The sequence below is a fragment of the Festucalex cinctus genome, chromosome 17, assembly GCF_051991245.1.
Source record: "Festucalex cinctus isolate MCC-2025b chromosome 17, RoL_Fcin_1.0, whole genome shotgun sequence".
In the NCBI taxonomy this organism is placed as follows: Eukaryota; Metazoa; Chordata; class Actinopteri; order Syngnathiformes; family Syngnathidae; genus Festucalex; species Festucalex cinctus.
Genome location: NC_135427.1, coordinates 18,484,088 through 18,505,409, shown reverse-complemented (window position 1 = coordinate 18,505,409; position 21,322 = coordinate 18,484,088). Strand labels below are relative to the sequence as shown.

Below are 21,322 nucleotides of genomic sequence, written 5' to 3'. Positions count from 1 at the left end.
AAAAGTGATGATATTTTTACTCCTAGTTTTATTAACCAATAGGCAAACAACACAACAAAAAAAGTGTACATTATGGACCATAAAAGTGGTAAAAAAATAATTTATTTCCATCCTCAACTGGTCCGTGAAGCATTATGGCCCTCTCGCAAGGGGGAGTGACGTCAGACAAGTTTTCAGCATACACGAGTCGACTCAAGTGTAGACACTGGAATAGCGGAACAAACAATAGAGGAATTAAGGGGATTTTCATTTTCAACCTGGATAGATTTTTTTTTTTTTTTTTTTTTTTTTTATAAAAAGTATTTATGTGACAAGAAGTCAAGAGAGACTGCCTATTTTGTTTTTCATTAAAAAAAAACACCTTTATTTTCATGTTAAAAATGCACTTTCAATAAAGTATTTGAAACTCAGTTTCTACCGCATTATTTTTATGTTGAGATGGTGTTATCGGGAGCTGCTGAAAGTAACTAAAAAAGTAACTTTTAATCTAACTTAGTTACTTTTAAAATCAAGTAATCAGTAACGCAATTTAGTTACTTTTAAAACCAAGTAATCGGTAAAGTAACTAAGTTACTTTTTCAAGGTAACTGTGGCAACAGTTTGTAACATAGTTGAAGTTAAGGAACCCAAACCAGTGTGAAATCACAAACAACACTTGTGATATTACATGATGTCCACTATAACGCAAACTATTCAAAATGTAATAGATACAGGGAGCGTTGATTGATCTGTCAATATTGCAGTTACACATTTACAGTGTAAGTGGTGGAGACTTCTGTTTAAAAGAAGGTTTTGCACTTTAGGGCGTGCTCAAGTTTTAGCCTTGACCTACCTAGTGCAAAATAAAGTTTGAAGTGAAGGAATTGGAAGTGTTAGTGGGAGAGGCAAAAAGCATTACTGTTACAGAAAAGTAATCTATTGCATTTTAGGTCTGACAGCTGTTTTTAACTAAATGTTGGGAGCAGAATCCAAAACTGATCTCAGTTTTTCTCTATCATGTTGAGTTTTTTATGCTATAGGATCCCGCTTTCTTAAAAGATATGCGATAATTGTATAGGTATGCAAATAAAACTCTAGTATGGAATAGTCACGAACCCCCCCAACCCCTAAAAAAAATAGCATAAAATGCACAGTAAATTCTGTCGAGTAAATTTGACTCTATTTAGAGTGGGACCAAATAGACTAAACTTTAGAAGTAATATTTACACTTGAAAGAGAGTAAAATAAAGAATTGGAAAAAATAAAAGTCACTCAAGGGTTAAGGAACGAACGTCCAAAAAGTATGGTTTTGGTCTCCTCATGGATGTAAGCAAACAGTAGTAGCAGGCATAGCTCAGGTCGTAGTGTGGCACTCTCCCAAGCTGAAGGTTGTGAGATCATCAACCCTTGAGTGACTTTTATTTGTATTTTTTTTCACTTATTTTACTCTCTTCTAAGTGTAAATATTACTTTAAAACTGATTCTATTTGGTCCCACTCTAGAATCAAATTTACTCTACAGAATTTACTGTGTACAACAGTAACAGTATTTTTCAAGAGGAAGGTCTAATAATAATAATACTCTTAATTCCTACTATGCTATCTTTGTTTTGATATATTAATAGTACTGACCTATAGAGAGCTGCCCACACCTCTCACTGTACTGGCTCAATTGCGACTGCACAAACAAGCCACATAGCAACAGATGAGTCCAATCATAAGCTCTTTTTACTACAGTCTTTCTACAGCTAAGCAGAGAAATTTCGCTTATCTGGAGGGCAAGCAGTTGAGAAAAAACTTGACGTGCTAGAAAAAAAACTACAATTTTGGAATCAGCATGCCATTGCATAGATTTAATCAGCATACAAATACAATTCAACAGATTTTTTTTTCCCCCAGATTGTGCTCCAGTGTAATTTTTTGGAAAACCAGAAGCCATATAAAAGCTACATGGGTTGTTTTTTGTTTTGTTTTTTAAATGTATATAACGTATTTAACTACCAACCTCAGACAGCACGCCTGATAAACTGCTGTGGAAGAGGCTACCACCAATTGCTTGTTGAAAAGAATTTTGTTATAAGGGAAATAACATGACTCCTTCTTGTGACTGGCTCTAAGTCCGCTCTGAAATCATTCAGAATCTAAGAAATTGTATCCCTAACTGGATGATATGCTGTGAGGATTATTGTTTCTGGCATTTCAAGCTTGACAAATGGTCCGTTCGTACCATCGCCTCTCATTTTCTCATTTTATGCCTATTGAAGCCACAAAATAACACAATAGTTACACATAGCAGTACTGCTTTATACCAGTGTTTCCAATATCGTATTGAAAGATGTAATATTAGCCCCACAATTCACTTTTCAGCTTTGAATGTCACAATGTGCATGGTAAACTAATCTCTAACCGCGTTGCAAGATTTCCTGTTTGGAAGATGCAATTCGTGGTGCGCTTGGTTAACATTTCCTATCTGCTTGTGTGAACAATCCTGATTTTCCCAGTTTAATACTTTAGCCAATCAGGCCAACACTCAAGAATTTATGCTTGGCATTCGCAAATTCATCTAGTTGCTGATTTCATTTTGGGAACCTATCCTCAGTTATAAAAACTCACCTATTTCCTGTTTTCAAGCCAAAGCTACTATCTAATATCAAAATATCGCATTGTCACCATTTTTATGGCACTTTGGGGCCTTTGTTGAAATGAGGGGAGGGCATCATTTGGTCAGGCTTGTCAAATAAGATACGAAATGATAGGTGGCCGTCTTTTGGCATTGATAAGCAATTCAGAATCAGATTTATTGGACAAGCAACAGAGTGAGACAGAATGGGAAGCCTGGAGGTTCGCTAATTAGCGCCCTGGGTTTTTGTGATACTGTATGTTTGATGAAAGACGAACATGTATATTGTGTGTTCGGGTCAGAGTTTCTCAAGAGTGTGGCTTGTGAATCTGTTGATTTGACTGCATGTAGCCTGACTTTGAAAATACAGCATGGAGTGGGGTCATGGTGGGGTTACATACCGTGTCCAGCTTTGCCTAACGCTAACTTCTGCCTGCCTGCCCACTGACAGGTCAATAATGCCACAGCAAGAGTAATGACCAACAAAAAAGTGGCAAACCCTTACGCAAACGGTAAGACGCCACCTTTATTTGTATCTTTCTGTGTTTGCTCATTTGTTTTTTGAATTAGTGCCAGGTGATGTTTAATGGTTGCAATCGCAAAGCAACAGTCCTCTTGGTTATTCATCAAAAGGGGAGGGAGACCCAAGTCTGCTGAGTAAATTCACTTTTGGAATAGAAAGGAAACAAAAGCTGAACATGCATCATCCTTTTACTTGAAACCAATGAAATGCATATTTGTCATAGAGGATGCTAAATCCATATTTGTCATAGAGAATGTAGTTTGAAATATCACACAAATAGTAAAGTGCATGCAGAAGTTAATGGCAAATGGAAAGATGAAAAACTGCCAGAAAAAGCCATACCATACTACAATGACAGTCCAGTCCAATAAGGAATATAAGAAAATAATTTTAATAATCATGAAGCGCCTTACTTGTGATTGTTTATCCAACTGTTTGCTAATTTGCAGGTTACTTTCTGTTTCATACATTTTGCTCATTCTGGACACATATCTGCACCGTCAATCTGGATCATCCTTTGGGATAGTCATAATAACCAATTAAGTAATTGATTAATCACATCTGGAAGCAGTTGATTAATCGTGCCTTAAAGCAAATGAGGCAACGTGGAGTATACTCCAGGCTGGGATGGTCGAGTGATCATCGCTCCCTGTCTGTAGATTGTGGATTTGAAAACACGCTCCCTCGTGACCACGTTGGCTCGTTTACCTGCCGATTGAGTAGACACACCTGGGGCAGGGTTTTTGCTTTCCACCTCTGATGATGTCACCAGTAGTGAACAAACCCTTTTATGTCACAAGGTCAGAGTGATTGAGAATATACAGGGCTTAAATCTAAAATTATAATTTCTTCTTCTTCCTCCCTAACATCATAAGTTGAACGTGTGAAGTTTCACTCAAAAATAAGAGAGTTATGCGAGGTAAATTGCTTTGCCGGTTGTAATTTACATTTCCTCAGATGAAGTGATTCAGATATACATGTGGTGGAAATTCAGGCATATCCTGACCTGATCACTGACTGGCTAATTAATTGACATTTCTGTTTGGATTAATGGCAGATGTGATCTTTTGACACTCAAATGAATAAGCAGGCCAAACATTTTTGGGTTAGTGTTAACCCCTTCTTGTCTGTACAACTATTTACAATATTCACTAAATGTATCTTCATCACTCCGCTGATTAATTTAAGAAATCAAAGCAAACCTAATCCTTTTAGGGTGCAACCCCAAACATAACATCGCAAGTCAGCCGCTTATCCCGGAAGTAGGGAAGTCACGATAAGGGCAATATCGTGATAACGTGATATTAAAACTGCTACAATATCGTCGTTGTATACATCTGTTCTAGTACCCTCTAGTGGCTAGTTTATTAGTGCAATTTAATTTTCATTAGGGATGTTTTGGCCTTCTATGTTTAAAATCTATGCTAATTGTCAGATGAGGGGAACCTAATTTGCCTGTGACGTGATCAATGTGTGCCTCAATATTGTTATTAGCGATTGTAGGTGGTTTATATGCATTGCTGTTATGTGCAAAAGCACAATATTGTGTTGGTTTTTTTTTGTTTTGGTTTTTTTTGGGTTTTTTTTTTAAGTATGAGCTCTCTTTATTACAACATTCTGATCTTTTTTAAATATCGCCAACGCCCCCACAATATTGTGATCATTATCGTATTGTGAACTTCATATCGTACTTGATATCGTATCGTGATGTTTGGATATCGTTACATCCCTACCCGAAAGCGCCGTATTATGGTACTTTTTTGTTTTTTGCAAGTATGCAGTGGTATCTACCGCATATTTTGTGACTAGATGAACGAGGTTACGGTGTTAAAGTACTTTGAGTACAATGAGCACTCTGTAATATTAACTATACATTTAATCTTCAAAAAAAAAAAAAAAAAAAAAAAAAGCAAGACGAATCAAGACTCAGATGTGCACTGATCCATTAAATCTATCCTTCATCCATTTTCTAGTCGAATAAGTTTGAAATATCAAATGTTGTTTTCTTTGTCATTATTATTATTATTGATGCAGTGCTTTGTATTTTGCATTTTAACAACCATATACAGTATATTTGATTTATAAATGTCTGGTTTTGTATTATTATTGTGGGAATGCTGGAAGCTCAGAACAAATATTCTCTGTATTTATGTATGTGTGTTTTTTGCAGGTTGGAAGCTAAATCCAGTAGTTGGCGCTGTCTATGGTCCTGAATTTTATGCAGGTAAGAAAAATTAACTTAATTTACAATCATAAAGAACGTTTTTTTATATAAATATATATATATACTTTATGTACTTTGATCTGTATCTGTGTTGCATGAAGGACATGTCTACTATATGCACTGGACTTGGACTGACTGTAAAATGCAGATGAGTGATTTCCATAGAGGTGCATGAGTGGCTGCACCGACTTATTTGTGTGAGTGCAGTTTGAAATAGCGGCTTGGTTTCATGCGCTGAGACTGTTCGCTCGCCATAACTGTACTCCTTTTTGCTCATTAGTCTCAAATCTGTTCATTTCTAGACAGGTTTACAGCACCCCTCTAAATAACTGTTCTGACAGAGAGGGGCCATCCATCTTTTTTATTTCTCCCCCACTCCCTCCCTTCTGCCTACTTTTCTGCCCCTGTCCCAGTAGTGTACATCTATCCCTTAATCCACCAACCCAAACAAGCAACAGAGCATGACGAGATGACCTCCTCCCAATACAAACAGGGTAATCTTTCATTTAGTCACCTAATTCCACGCAAATGACAAGCATATTGTGGAACAATCTGTTGTTCAAGTACTACATAACATATAACATATAAAGTCAATATGTAAATAAATAAATAACATAAATTTGGTACATGCAGACTTGCCAAGGCATAGCAGGCCAATTGCCAGGTAAGAGATTCGACTATAGTAGATGTTTCCATGGTTAGACAAGGATTGTATTGCAATAATGATCCTTTTTTTATTTTTATGACATCAACAATGCATGATTTCCTATAATGAGGACATCCCCAGAAGAATTACAATCATATAAGATCCAGGTTGGTGAATTAGATATGTAAGCAGGAAGTCCCAATTAGTGGAAGCATGTTTTTTTTTTGTTTTTTTTTTGTTTGTTTTTTATTGTGACATAATAAACCAACAAAATCTTAAGTCTGGCCCAGGGGTCATATGTAGCACACTGGACATTTTGTTAATGCCTGCCACCATTACAGGATTGTCTCAGGAAATTTGAATATTGTGATAAAGTCCATTATTTTCTGTAATGCAATTAAAACAAAAAGTCATACATTCTGGATTCATTACAAATCAACTGAAATATTGCAAGCCTTTTATTATTTTAATATTGCTGATTATGGCTTACAGCTTAAGAAAACTCAAGTATCCTATCTCAAAATATTAGAATATTTCCTCAGACCAAGTAAAAAAAAAAAAAAAAGCCATAATCAGCAATATTAAAACAATAAAAGGCTTGCAATATTTCAGTCGATTTGTAATAAATCCAGAATGTATGTCATTGTTGCTTATTTAATTGTATTACAGAAAATAAAGGACTTTATCACAATATTCAGATTTTCTTAGACAGTCCTGTATTATATTATTATTATTATTATTATTAATTTATTTATTTATTTTAGGGATAAGGTCGATACCTGGTCTCATTTCAAGGTATCGGTACTTGTGATGACGACCAATACCAGTAGTTTTTGTCCATTTTCCGATCAGGAAGTAGAAATTTAAAAAAAAGAAAAAAGAAAATTGCCATTATTTTCATGCAATTTAATCATTCACTCCCAGCCATTTTCCCAGAAACAATCTGCTTCACTCCCTGTTTTACTGGATTTTGACTGATTTTGCAAGGCCCACAGAATATTGCTATAAAAGCAGGGAACCTACCAAAAGAAAGATTAAAGTCTCTTCTTTCATCAGGAAAAAAAGAAGTATATTTCTATCTGTTTCCGATTTGCAGCAATTAGCATTAGAATATAGCTAAGTTTCATCATTATTCACAAATCTATTTAGAATTGTAATTGATCTTCTTTTTTTTTAACATGGCCCTGGTTGATCTCCTTTGCTCTGCTGCCACCTGCTGGCCCTTTGTGTAATAACTACCATTTCTCCAACCGTTCTTTGCAGTTGAGAGTCTGCATCAAAGCCTTCTGTATGCCCTAGCATAAAAAAAAATACATTAAAACGTATGAATACGTCTTTGGGACACGTAAAACTTAGAATGTATTTATAAGTTTTTGGTAGCAAATGAGTTAGGCCATATTGGGATACATAAGTCTTTCTTTAAGATTGTATGACATTGTTTTCTGGTGGTGGACTTTTAAGTATGGCGATGTTGTGTTTAAGGTTGCGCAGCCAGATACACCCGAAAAAGGATTTGGCTTGCTATGATTTCCTTTAAAAAAAAAAAAAAATAATGTAAATTAATCAGTGGAACATGTGAGCGAGGTCTGGAAAAAAAAGTGGTATTGAACATCTCTAATTATTACTTTTAGTAAAAATGATTAGCCTTGAAGTTGTACGGTTTAAAAAATGCCTAAAAGGAAACTAACTTTCAACGTTTCACAATACTTTCTAAGTAGTGAGTCTTTCATTTTTCCAATACAATGTTTACTTGTATTTATTTGTTTGTTCTTAATTCAAGTAAATAAAACAAGAAGGCTAAGTGTGCGTAACGTCCATCAGTGCCACATATTAGCTACTCTTATTGCGGGGAGGCTTTGGAACACGTAACCAGCGAAAAGTGAGGGAACACTTTCATTAATTTATTGGCTATAGCAATTTTGGTTTCAAATCTGTATCATTTAGACATCAAACAGAGTTGTTTGACTTTGGAGGTTGAACTGTATATAAAGTGGAAACAGGCTAATGTGATAATGTTATGTGGCTCTTGACTTGGCTCTCGTTGCATTTTATGGAGATGAGACTTGACTTTTCCAGCTCTGGTAAAATAGCAGTGGCCTTGAAGAAGGGGCAGTGGCTGGCTCAGGGGGTGTTAAAAATGAAACGGTCTCTAAATGGAGTGTTCTATGGATTCATGTATCCGACTCATACACATATCCAGTCTGGCTTGCTAATTTATATGATGCTAATGTGCCGAGTGGTCTTAAATGCACCACTAAAGTTCGCCAAGCCTAAATGACACCATATGCTTCCTTCCCTCCCAGGACAAATGCAAAATGAATAGACGGAATTTTAGGAGGGAAGACGACATACCAGAAAAGGAGAAACCCAGTCATGCCTTTGTCTGTCTGCCCTCTTCAATTTCCTTTTTTTTTTTTTTTATACCTCCTTCCATTCATCAATCAAACCCACCAAGCCTTTTATACTGATATTATCAGTCAATATGAGTTTAACTGCAGATGGATTTGTATCTATATTTACAACTTCCAATAAATGACAATTAAAACGGGAAGAGAGGCGGGAGATAAATCCGTCCACCATGTTATGAGCTGAGTCAATATATTCCAAAATTTCTCTGAGCTTATCACAGTTATCAGCTGACTTCAGCAGTGGAGGTGATGATGAATGGCATCTACTGTAGGTAGACAGAGTTAAATATATTTCAGTTGAAATAAAGTACTTAATAATCCTTAACTTTCTTTCTTACAGTAAAAATGGCGCTCATTTTCTTATGTGTCAAGATATAATTGCCTCATGTGGATTTGGTAAAGAGCAGGTATACCTAATATATAATTAAGGACTTTCAATACCACTTTTTTTTTCAGATCAGTACCAGTATATAATATTCAACTATTGAGAAGTTATCAATACTGATACCAAGTAGCAATACTACGAGTACTTTTGGTACATTGGTTTCCCTAAGAATATAAAAACTAATAATTTTGAAGAAAATTGACAATATTCTATTCCTCTAATTTCCAATTCCTGACAGGTAAAACAGACACAAATTACTGTTATCGGCTGCCATTGCGAGTACTAAAAAAAGGCCAGGTATCATCCCGAGCCCAAGTACCGATACTCGCCAATCCTTAATATATAATATCTGGAGTCTTGAGGCATATCTCTTAATGAATCAAGTTTATTCCAACTGTTTGCTGTTCCATCCTGACTGCATCCTGGGGCATAAAGCAAGGACTGTCTGAATTATTTTGGTGTGGAAGAACCTGACTGCACTGCACAGAAATTTGACCTTAGGCTATTTAGACTACAACTCAAAAAAGTAAAAATACTCTTAAGACAAACTTCAAAATGTAGAAAATAATCTTAAAACAGTGGAAGATGTTCACAGATGGGTGTTACGGTGTGGGTTGAGGGAAAACAGGGCGTGGAGGCAGAGCTGCAGTCAAAAAAGATTTAATTAAACAAAAACGGGGATATGGCTAACAATGAATATGTCCAACAAAAACAGTGATGCAAAACATGGAGAAGACTCCTAGGCAAAAAGGGGGGCATGACGAGAGGAAAACACAATGAATCGACACGGACAGCAGGGAGACAAGAAACTAAATACACATACACTAATTGACAATTAGACACAGCTGGGCAAGACATAAGTGGCAGAGGATGCTGATTGGTTGACACATGCTGATGAGGAAGGGCAGGCAAACACAGGTGGACATGACAATTGACAGGACTAGGGAGGCACACAATAGGCGCTTTTCCACCAACAAGCCCAGGAACATTGAGTTCTGGGTAACTCAACTCAACTCAACTTTATTTATATAGCGCTTTCAAACAGCCTTAACTGTCACAAAGCGCTTTACAGAAAGACAAAAAAACAAACAGAACATAAAACATTAAAACATAACATAAAACACCAATTAACCATTTAACAAAGAATTCTTCTGTTTCAGTCTAAATCTAAACATGAACGTAATACTTTGTTGAGAATGTGAGTTTTGTGAAAATGTTACCTTAACTTGCTGCCCATCGTTACAAGTTACATAGAAGCATCCTTTCACCGTTGGAGGCCAATTTTACATTTACAAATTCAGTATGTTTCATTTGCAGATAATACATATTTACAAACATAATGATAAAGGTTGATGCTATTACTTTATTGTTTAATGACATAATTTCATAAAAGAGCATTGAAACCTTTCAGGTTTCTGTTGTATTTTTATTTGCCTAATTAAAATTGTGCATATGAGTTTGCACTTTGAAACATGTTCAACAGTGTACGGCACCCGAGGAGTGAAATAATTATGAGTCACGACATACTGCTGCAAGATATACACTACAGTTAATTCACATTTAATTTTGATAAAGCAATGTGTTTAATGTTAAAAGAAAACTCAAAGAAAAAACAAGTGACAAGTTGAACCAGTTTTACATTTAAAAAGAAGAAAAAAAAGAAAAAAGAAAATTAGACTCAAAGATCATCCACATAGAAGTAAAAGTACGTGCGATCAGGACGTTTTCTGGAATAATTATGACTGCATTTCATCTAGTTTGGGGTGGGATGTAAAGCAGGATGTAAGGACGATTAATCACCCTTTATCAGACGGCTTTTCCCAGCACCCATCAGCTGAATCGGCCTCCATAAATCCTAGCCAGCTGACAGTGCACTCCATCTCCATTGCTAGGCTTGGCTACAGGTTTATTGTGCGCAAATCCCATTCAGAAGAATGACAGATGACCTCCACGTGCACGCAGGCACACATTCTCACATAGCACTGAATGTATCGCTTCAGCATACACATAGAATCCAAAACATCTAGGGAGCCAGGACGTGTTGCATTTGATAAATATATGATTGCTAAAAGGAAAAAAAAAAAAAAAAAGTCTGCTTTTTTTTTCCAGTTCGATCATGTTGAAGTTAAAATAATGGGCCCTATATTTATGCCAAGTGCAAGTCTAGCACAAATCGCAGTTCAGCCATGTCAATGATTGTGCGCCTCTTTAATTGGCAGCAAATCAAGTCATAAAACATTTTTAACTGTTTGTGTCTGTAAAAATACATAAACCTAGTTTGGCCTGCCCCTGCGCAGAATTTGACCACGCCTCGTGCCAGACTTGGTCTGGCCATGAATATAGAGCTCATTATCTCAGGTTATGAGTGGAAATTTGAATGCATATGAGTGTGTGTTTGGGAAGGAAATTACCGTACACTACATAGGCAGAAGGAAAATGACAATAAGATGATTGGCTGTTTCTTATAGATTGTTGTTTGATTTGTGTTTGTGTATGGCAGTTGCTTGGCAGTATTGCTCTCCTTAACATAACAAATCAATTAAAATGCAAAATGAATAAAATAACAAGCCTCTTAAGGCTTTTAATACAGGCTGGAAAATGTGCAAGTTGGAATGCACACTTGATGCCTTTTATGTTGTATCTTCATTGGTCCATTCAGTTTGGAATGATGTCATGTGTTCATTCATTCACTGAAAGGGAACATTTTTGGTGTTTGACGTTCTGTTTCCAGCTTTGTTTTGTTTTGTTTTTACTAGGGGTGTCAAAATTAGTGCGGTAATTTTAAGTTAACTACTTTTTTTTTTTCTATAACGCACAATTAATGACTTGGAAAGCCTGTACTGGGGGAATACCAGTCGCAACACATGCAGTAGACAAGGTCCACATCAAAATTGAGCAGTAATAAATGTACTAATAATGCATGTACTTGTGGAAATTGGGGTCAGGTTGTAGTTTACCATTTTTTAAATTTACTTAATGTTATAAATTAGACAGCTCTTAATATGAAAAGCGCCAATGTCTTACAAATGCAATTATGCCATCTAGTGGCAAAAGAATGACCTCAGCACAAATCAATATCACACTTGTTTTTTTTTTTTTTTTTTTTTTTTGGGGGGGGGGGGGCGGGTTTACAGTACAGTACATCTTTTTAATTTTAACTCAGTTTTATGAATTATGAAATTACTGTGTCAATGACTAAAAGACGCAGCCATATTTCTATTAGTTTCAAATTTTTTCCACTTTTATGTTAACAAAAGAATGAAAACTTAGGAAAAAATATTTTATTGTACATTTAGAACAGATATAAAATTTGTGATTTGTCGTGAGTTAACGACTGAAATCATGCAATTAATTACAATTAAAAAATTTAATCGCCTGACAAATTTGGCCGAGGATCTTATGGAGGAGCATAGCCCAATGGGTGTAACGTTACAAAGTGAGAACCTTTCTGCAAAGTCACATCCTCACCAAGCAATGCAGTTCAGTTTGGTTAAATTCAGGACAGTAAACAAACACATTATATGAATATCAATACAACTGATCCGTGTCGTTCCGCAAATTGCAGGCGGATGGTACCTGAAGGATCGAGCTTGAGTTACAATATTTATAATCTTAAAACCATTTTATCTCATTCTGAACTACAAATCATCATTATTGCTCTTGTATGGTCTGCTGACTCTCACAAGACAACTAAACGTGATGGATCTTCGCAGTGTTGCTCACAAATGCACTTTGGAAGAAAAGCTGCCATTTCTGTAGATGTTTTGAAAAAGCAGTACCACTTTCATAAGTTACCCCGGGTTTACACCGGTTGCGGTTGCGTTGCGGTGCGGTTGCGGTGCGTTCCGGCGACGCAAGCAATTAGATTCCATTCATTCGAATGGTGCAGTTTACACCGCTTGCGGGTGCGTTGCGTGTCGACTGCGTCTCAGCTGCGGCGTGCCGCAGCCCTTCCGCAAGGATAGCCTATTTTCTATTTTTGCCGGACGCCGCAGCGGTAGGCAAATGGCAAGGTAGCACAAAACACATCGAGCGGGACAGGAAGACCGACGCAGTTTCGAAATAAATTTCCGGTTACCTTTCAAGATAAAACACTCGCCAGCTCCTATTTCGCAAGCATGCTAGCAAAACGTGATGTGGGTGTAGACGGGCCTGGAGTTAACGTGCGAGGTGCTCATTCACGGTTTAGACACCAGCGAACATGGACGAGGAGAGGTTTATATTGGAGGTAGAAAGCCACAAAATAAAAAAAGTCCACCTGCTTCTTTCTGCTTCTCTGTTGAGCACAGACTTTCTGTGTGTTTGTCGTTGTTTTTAATGCCACATGACCGCGCGGTCACGCGAGACACGGCGGGAAGTGGTCGGCGACGGAGCTGCCGGACCGCAGCTGTGCGGAGCCGGTGTGGATTGGCCAAAAAATTGACCCGTCCGGAGCACGCAGTCAAGACGCACCGCACCGCAGCCGCACCGCAACCGCAACCGGTGTAAACCCGGGGTTAGAGTTCATGGCTCTCGACCAGACAATTAGAATTCAATCTTTGAATATGAAAGTAGTTAATTAATTAATTAGTTAACATGCAATTGCTCCCACAAAAGGTAACGTCAATTTACATTTCAAAAAGATAATATATCCACCCTTTTCCCTTATTATTTTCTAACAAATTTTCTGTCAATTAGTTTGGCACACGGTCATAAAACGAATAAAAACACCAAAGCACAGTCAACTTCAGAATATACATTACAAAATATGTTTTACTATTTTTATGTTTTTTATAGTCTCAAACTATACCAATTGTTCTCAATTCATATGTATATGCTTGTTTTCCGCATTTTTTATTTTATGGGCCTGTTGGATGACATGCAAGAGCCCTGCAATGATTCATGGGTTGTTACAGCGCCACTGTAGCATGCGCAAGCCATAGCTCATCGTCATATTCTGGCACATGCACATACACACAAAGTAGAATTAATATAGGACGTCCACTATTAAGAGAGCGGGGTAAAGAAGGTGGAGGGAGGAAATTGATCTTTATCGCCAACAGAGTGTTTGCTGGCTGCGTGACATATTAATGCTCTCGTTAGAATAGGCCCAGGCAGAAACAGCAGATTGTTGTGGTTCTCCATCACTCTACTGAGAGAGTAAGAGACAGATGGATGAAGGGGAGAGAGAGAGAGAGTGCATTTTGTATATGACCACATGTAGTGAAGCGGGTTACATTGTTGTAGTTAGTATGCAACAGCAGGCCGTACCTGCTTGCTTTTAACCCGAGCTGTCACAAAATATGACCACATCCATAAATATGTTGGAAAAAAAAGTATATAGTATGATTAATATAACAGGTTTTTAAAGCTGACCTGTCTTGACTGGCAAACAGTTGATAGTGTGACCAATGGGTGTGAACATGGATGGATGGCTTAACAACTGGCAAAAGAAGATAGCTCCTGAAAGAAAGTTTTATGACCATATGAGACAAACGCTCTTGAGCATGGCAGTACAGTGGTACCTCTACTTACGAAAGTAATTGGTTCTGGAAGAACGTTATTAAGTAGAAAATTTTGTAAGTGGAGACGCATTTTCCATGTAAATGCCCTAATCCGTTCCTAGCCTCCCAAAATTCAGACATAAATGTTTTATAAAGCATAAATATGCATCAAAACATGTAACAAATATATGTGACAATAAGATTATTGCACAATAAATGAGAGTTGTGCATTATGTAAAAATCGAAGAATAGAGTAAAGAATGAAAATTAGGCTCATTTAACTTTTTAACTGCTGTCCTCTTTGTTTTTTGCCCTCTTTGATTCATGTTCTCTGTGTGTTTTTGCCTGGTGTTTTGTAAAGAACTGATCCAATGATCTTTTTTTTTTTTAACAATCTTGTTTTTTTGTTGTTGTTTTTTTTATTATTTTTTTTATCACTCACTCACGCTTACATCATGTAAGCCGCACATCATCACCCAAAGGCAAGTGACGGTTCCACTCCTCCACCTGGAGCCCTTGTTTTTTTAACAATCCTTCGAAAATGTCCAAGGCAAACCTCATCATAGTGAACGATCGCCCGAATGGTGAACACTTTTTCTGGGTGATTCTTTTCAATAAATTCCGAAACTTGATGGAAACTTCAGGTACGACGGCGAGGCATCTTTTTCCAAAAAAGGCCCGTCTCGTCGCAATAAAAAAAGCCTTCATCAATCACCAATTGTTTGAATTTTTGAACAAATTCGTCGGCTGTTAGTTAATATTTATGTAAAACTAAACACCTCATGGCCCGAGGGGCGAATGACGAGGACGCTACATAGACACATTCTATTCTGTATCTATGGTCACATACGGTACAGGTCCCTCTTAGCCAATGGGATGCCAGGAAGATGCCAGTAATAGCCAATGGCAGAGCAGCTGTAAGTATGTTGCATTCAGTAAACTTTGGGAGCTGCGAGTAGCGGCCCATACTGTAGTTTTACCTTTCGTATCCTGAAACATCTTTCGTAATAAGAGGCAATGTTTTCCTGTTGAGGAGTTTCGTAACCTGAAAATTTCGTATGAAGGGACGTTCGTAAGTAGAGGTACCACTGTAGTAGCAGCATGCTCCGGGGCCATTTTGCTACCAATGGAAAAAAAAAACTTCACATATAGCGGGTGGTTGTTGAAAAAGGAGTAGCACCTTTGAATTCCTCAGTATGACCTTAGACAACATAACTTGGACCTATCATCATTTTGTGGATTAACTGCCGTTTGTATTTGCACCCTGGTTGATCACTGTTTATTAACTAATTCCAACTCAAAAAAACGTGTAAATACGTTTTTGGGAGCAAAGGACAAGTATTAAAAACGTATTTACACGTTTTTGGGTTGGAATGAGTTAAAATATGTGTGCCACAAATTCCACAAAATAGTTTTTGTCTATGCTTTTGTCTCAGTCACAGGGTTTCCATATCACACCACAGGAGCAGCAGTTGCCTATAGAGGGGCCCATTTGAGAGGGAGGGGTCGAGCTGTGTACAACACGTTCCGCGCCGCACCACCCCCTCCGCCCATACCAGCCTACGGAGCGTGAGTGACGTGCATACGTTGTCGTAATTCAAACGTGCAAACAAACACATGCACGCACACGCGTTCACACTGCACACATGCAGTAATGGGAGAACGGTGAGTGGAAAACAAAAAGGCCACTTTCTAATAGAGCGGAAAATTGCTCTTTGATTCCAGAATGGCCAAATTTGTCTCTTTTTTTTCTAATGTGTCACTCTTTATTCAGCTGTGAATGAACTGCTATGACCTGCCCGGCACACTCCAATGGGCCCAGCTCAGTCAGAGCGAGATCTAGTGGGGGTGTGCACGTGTGTGTTTCACCTCAACACTAATCAATATCACACTCGTTTTGCACAGTACAGTACATCTTTTTAATTTTAAGTCAATTTTATGAATTATGAAATTACTAGATCAATGACTAAAAAGCCATATTTATATTAATTTAACATTTCTTCCACTTTAATGTTAAGAAGAGTTTGAAACTGAGAAAAAAATATTTTATTGTTTTTTTTGTTTGTTTTTTACATTAAGAACAAATATAAAATTTGTGAATATTTTTTATTTTTTTTCTGGCCAGACACCAGCAATATACATAAGTATAGTTTTCCAATTAATGTCCATTTACACGTGCAGAAAAAAAGGACTGAGTTGGGTTCATTTAAAAGTGACTTTATAGAAAACTCTTAATTTCATATCCTCCTTTTTACGTCATCATTATCAGCTTTGCAAAGTCATTACCTTATCAAGTCTGGCCAATTCAGCCAAGCTCAACAGTTCTTCAAGGTGTCGTTAACTGAGTTTTTTTTATGCCTCTCGAAAAAGAATTAAGAGTGATTCGATAGCGGAATTCCCTGCACTGCTAAAATGGAAAACCAAGTAGCATGCAATATATTTTCCCGAAATCACATTTGAAATTAAAAGCCTTGTTTGTTTGTTTTTTTGTTGTTGTTGTTTTTTTTTTGTTTTTTTTTGTTAGCAGTGTGGTCTACCAGGATGGATTTTATGGGGCAGAAATATATGTAAGTATATCTGTAATATATTTTTTAAATATAATCTTAAATAAAGATGTCTAAAAGTATCTTACATATTGAATCGAATCACTGAAATCACTTTTTGTATCTTATCCATAAATTTGTGATGGTTTAATGACACTGTCTCTTTGTTCAGGGCGGTTATGCAGCTTACAGATATGCCCAGCCAACTGCTACTGCTGCAGCTGCATATAGTGACAGGTATGTCATTCTCCGTTTTTCCTGTATGGTCCTGTAGAATGCTGCATTCTTAATGGTTCACATTGAATTAGTATTATATACACCATCTACAAAAATGAATACACAATCAAAATCTAATAACATGGAATGAGATCAGATATTCTGTTTTCTTCATCAGTGTTTTTTCTTTACACATAATTCTAACTGCTGGTCAGTAAGATACAATAAGACCCAATTTGACCAAATCTTATTGCAAAACTAGACTAAGTGCAATTTCTTGGGAAATTGCGTGGGAATGCTGAAAGCTGAATGCCAATAGCTGAATGCTTATGAAGAAAATTGTAAGGTAAATTATGTGAAAATTATAAAATTTTGTTTGCAGTTGAAAGATAAATGAATAAAAAGAACTGAGTAGTATCACAGAGCTGTAATGATGATCAGTTGTATGTATGGAAGTGGGCGTGGAAAGTGGGACTTAGAAAAGGTTCAATGTCATTGAAAATGAATGGGAAAAGTTGATTTTTAACATCAAATTGTGCGAGTACTGTATGTAACGTGTAATCAGATGATATATACCCCGAAATGCGTGAATTTTTGAAGCAAGTTGAAATTTGAATGGTGTAAATTGTAAGTATTATGTGGGAGTTGTTTTTCGGCAAAAAAAAAAAAAAAAAAAAAAGGAGTAAATAAAGATCCGAATAACATATGTGGGATGCTTTCAGCATTCCAACAACTAAGGAATTACTATTATAAAGTAACATGTTGCTATTTACCAGTCTTGGGCAAGCTACTTAGAAAATAAAGTTAGCTAAGCTCCAAGTTATTCTTCATTAACTCATTTGCTCCCAATAACGTGTAAATACGTTTTTTGTTTTGGGGTGGGGGAGGGGGGGTTATGTTTTAGGCGTCCCAAAGACGTATTTATATGTTTTATTATGCTAGAGCATACAGAAGGCTTTGATGCAGCCTCTCAACTGCAAAGAACGGTTGCAGAAATGGTAGTTATTACACAAACAGCTAGCAGGTGGCAGCAGAGCAAAGGATAACAACCGGGGCCATCTAGAAAAAAAGCTAAATTACTTACAATTTTAAATAGATTTGTGAAAACTGTTGAAACCTAGCTCTCTTCTAATGCTAATTGCTGCAGAACGGAAACGGATAGAAACATACTTTTTTTTTCCTGATGAAAAAAATCTTTCTTTTGATAGGTTCCATGCTTTTATAGCAATTGAACACAATATTCTGTGGGCCTTGCAAAATCAGTCAAAATTCAGTCAAACAGTCGGGAGCGAACGGGATTGCTTCTGTGAAAATGGCTGGCAGTGAATGAGTTAAATGTAGCTTCACTACACTAGAGAAGTATAGCGAGCTAAACTACAGTAGAATTCTATTGTAGTTTAAAGTAGCGAAACTGCATTTGTCAAGCCATAAATATGTTGCTAGCTAGTGCTATGCTAGCTGTTGATGTTTTCTGACTGATTTGTGATCACTAACTTAGCTGGTGCTTATTGTGTTAATTTCTGGGTATACCTGGCCTTAATTTTTTTGTTAGAAATATTGGATGATGACAGAATGTATTAATGTTCATTGAGGACTTAATAAGTAACATGAATTTGTTTTTAAAAATGACAAAGATGATGACAGGTTGTCCTCAATTTAGGAGCATGATGCATTCTGAGAGGCAGTCGAGAACACATTACATTTATTTTTAAAATTCCATCCATTGTTCATAAAATTAAAAAATATTAAATACATTAAATAAATTTGTATTATATACATTATATTGTTCATTTTGTTGTTGCTAACCAATGTTATTTAGTATTAAAGAAGACTGTTGACAATCTTGATTGGACATAAGAATAATTCCTCAGACGTTATCTGTTGGAGTCAGGGTGTAGGTTGTGAGGTGATTAGCCAGATACGAATATAAAAAGGAGTTTTACACTCATAAAATAGCTTTGAGATATGTGAAAACTTGTGTTATACCAACAGATAGTTGCTTTTGTGTGTGTGCGGGGGGGGCGTGCAGGTGTGTGTGTTAAGTGTGCTCTGTGAACTATCCTCGAGAGATAGCGCATGTCAGGCCAGATAAGAAATGTTCACAGTAGGAGGCTGTAGACCTCTGATAATGTAAGATACAATAGAGGTGAGAAGTGAGTGGCGGTCTCCAAAGATTTATAGTACAAAGAAAGTGAAGGAGAAGTATACTGCTGGCGAGAGGGCACATCTCCCTCCACAGGACTAATTTGCTTTCCTTTCATTTTCTCCACTTACATATTTCCTCTTTGTCATTCCCAGATTGTTTATTCTCCATGACGCTTGTGTATCGCCCCTCTCTTTTCTCTTGTATTCTATTTTCACGGGCTCTTGATTTACAGGAAAGTCTACGCACTGAGGTGGAATTGCGAGGAGATGGGTCAGAGGGTGGGAGGCAGTTTTATTTATTGTCAGATAAGAGGGCTCTTAAATAGACTCGATGGGATGGGCTGGGAGACTTTCTTTTGTACTTTCCCTCTCCAGATTGTGCGCAAACCAACGTCCGACTTTATATTTGAAGCTGACCCTCAAATTATTTTTGTCTCATTCTAACAAGTAAATAAAATGTAAATGCTCACATACTTTAAGCAATATATGAATTTAGCATTATTAGCACTCAAATGATGTGCAAAAACACTGCTAATAGTACACGGTGTTCCAAAATGGTTGACCCCATTCTAAATGCCCACATCTCGGAAACTACTTGATGGATCTTAATGAAACTAAATACACTTTATGTTGAAGGTCATAAGTTTTATTGGTTAAATTTGTGAAGAAGTCTTCGGTGACTGAGTCCGAGCATACGCTAACACGCAAAATGCCTTATCTTTTAAAGTGAACGGCATTTCTTAACCTGAAAAGATAGAAATGCCAAACGTTACACACAAAAACTTGAAACGTTTCTACACAAGCTGTGAAAATTTGAGGTCATTCCAACGAAAATTGTCAAAATTATTGGCCTACGAAATGGGCTCAAAACATTTTGGAACACCCTGTAGAAGGCAAGCAGTTTTGTATTCAATTTTTAATGCTTTGATTTGACCCTGGCTGGGCATACTCAACTACCACCCCCGAAAACCATTTCAACTTACCGTTTGCTCAAGGGCACCTCAAAAGCAGCCAGCAAGCTGACAATCATTTCTCCGACACGTAGTTGCCATTTATAACTTACAACAACTTGCAGATGAGCTGCCGAAGTGGATGTTTTCTTTGATTTATGAGCAGATTTATTGGCGTTGCATATTTGGCGACATTCGCCCTATTTCATCAGACGGGGCGAAACATTGATTCTATGTGTGAGTTATGACTGACATGAAAGACTGCTCACGAATGGTTTAAAGCAGCATCGAGGTTTTCAAAAACGCATTTCAATTGATTAAAACAACCATTACTTGCAAACACTCTCTCTGCTACCTCCCCTTTACGCTTTCTTTTTGTTTGTAGGTGTCTCACTTAAGCACCAAGTTTAACAAAACGTAGTTCACCCACGCAACCTCTTATCTTTGTCCTCCAGACATATTTTAGCCTCCTTTTTAAATTTAGTAAACAAGACAGAAAAAGAGGCAAAGAGGAATCCAAATAAAGCAGTCTAGCAGCATCAGAGAAAAGGGGATGGAATGAGAAAAGAGATGGGCTTTGGGGTTGGGGATTAGTTCCAAGCCAGTGCTGGTGAATAGACTGGAAATAAATCCCGGGAGACAGACGAAGAGGAGCACTTGGAGTTGGCAACTTGGGGGAACCTAGAGGAGGTGAAGAAGAAGTAGCCACCAGAAAAATGAATCACTCTCTCTGAACTTGTGTCGTTTGTTCTGCATGGTGGAGTGGGAATCCCAAAGTAACTCATCATACAATATTATTGATTGATATCATCCGACATGATTGGGGTGATGGGGTAATGTATGCTTGTATATGAAGACTTGAGAATATGGAAGGAGCAAGAAAAACTTTACACAATGCTTAAGAGTTTAAACAAAGCAACACTTTTAATACTTTCCATTGACATGAAAGAAATTCACTAGTTTAATGGCGACTTTACTCACCTGATTTTCCGACCCAGCACAGTAATAATTTTTAACTTCATTAAGCTTAGCTTAAAAATCTAGGTTCATTATCAAAGTTTGCCGGAACTTCTAAGACAAGGAAACTCTTAAGGGCTCTATTGTTGACAGTCTTCATCCATTTTCATCCCTTCGGCCATTCCTTAGCGTGAGTGAGACGGGTAAATGGTTATAGATCTCTCCTTTGCACCACAGTTAAAAT

At 37.1% G+C, this 21,322-nt stretch overlaps 1 protein-coding gene across 12 annotated transcripts in view; it reads left to right on the top strand.

Annotated features, from left to right (window-relative positions):
- rbfox3a (RNA binding fox-1 homolog 3a) overlaps positions 1-21,322 on the top strand; it is a 509,587-nt gene that overhangs the window by 474,747 nt on the left and 13,518 nt on the right. For 9 of the 12 annotated variants that reach the window (XM_077501742.1, XM_077501745.1, XM_077501737.1 and 6 more), the window contains 5 exons: positions 3,050-3,110; positions 5,292-5,345; positions 15,704-15,836; positions 16,792-16,834; positions 16,983-17,047. In XM_077501742.1, coding sequence (XP_077357868.1) covers positions 3,050-3,110; positions 5,292-5,345; positions 15,704-15,836; positions 16,792-16,834; positions 16,983-17,047 — 356 coding nt within the window. The remainder of the gene's footprint in view (positions 1-3,049; positions 3,111-5,291; positions 5,346-15,703; positions 15,837-16,791; positions 16,835-16,982; positions 17,048-21,322) is intronic. The other 3 variants (XM_077501734.1, XM_077501740.1, XM_077501743.1) reach the window with 1 other exon arrangement.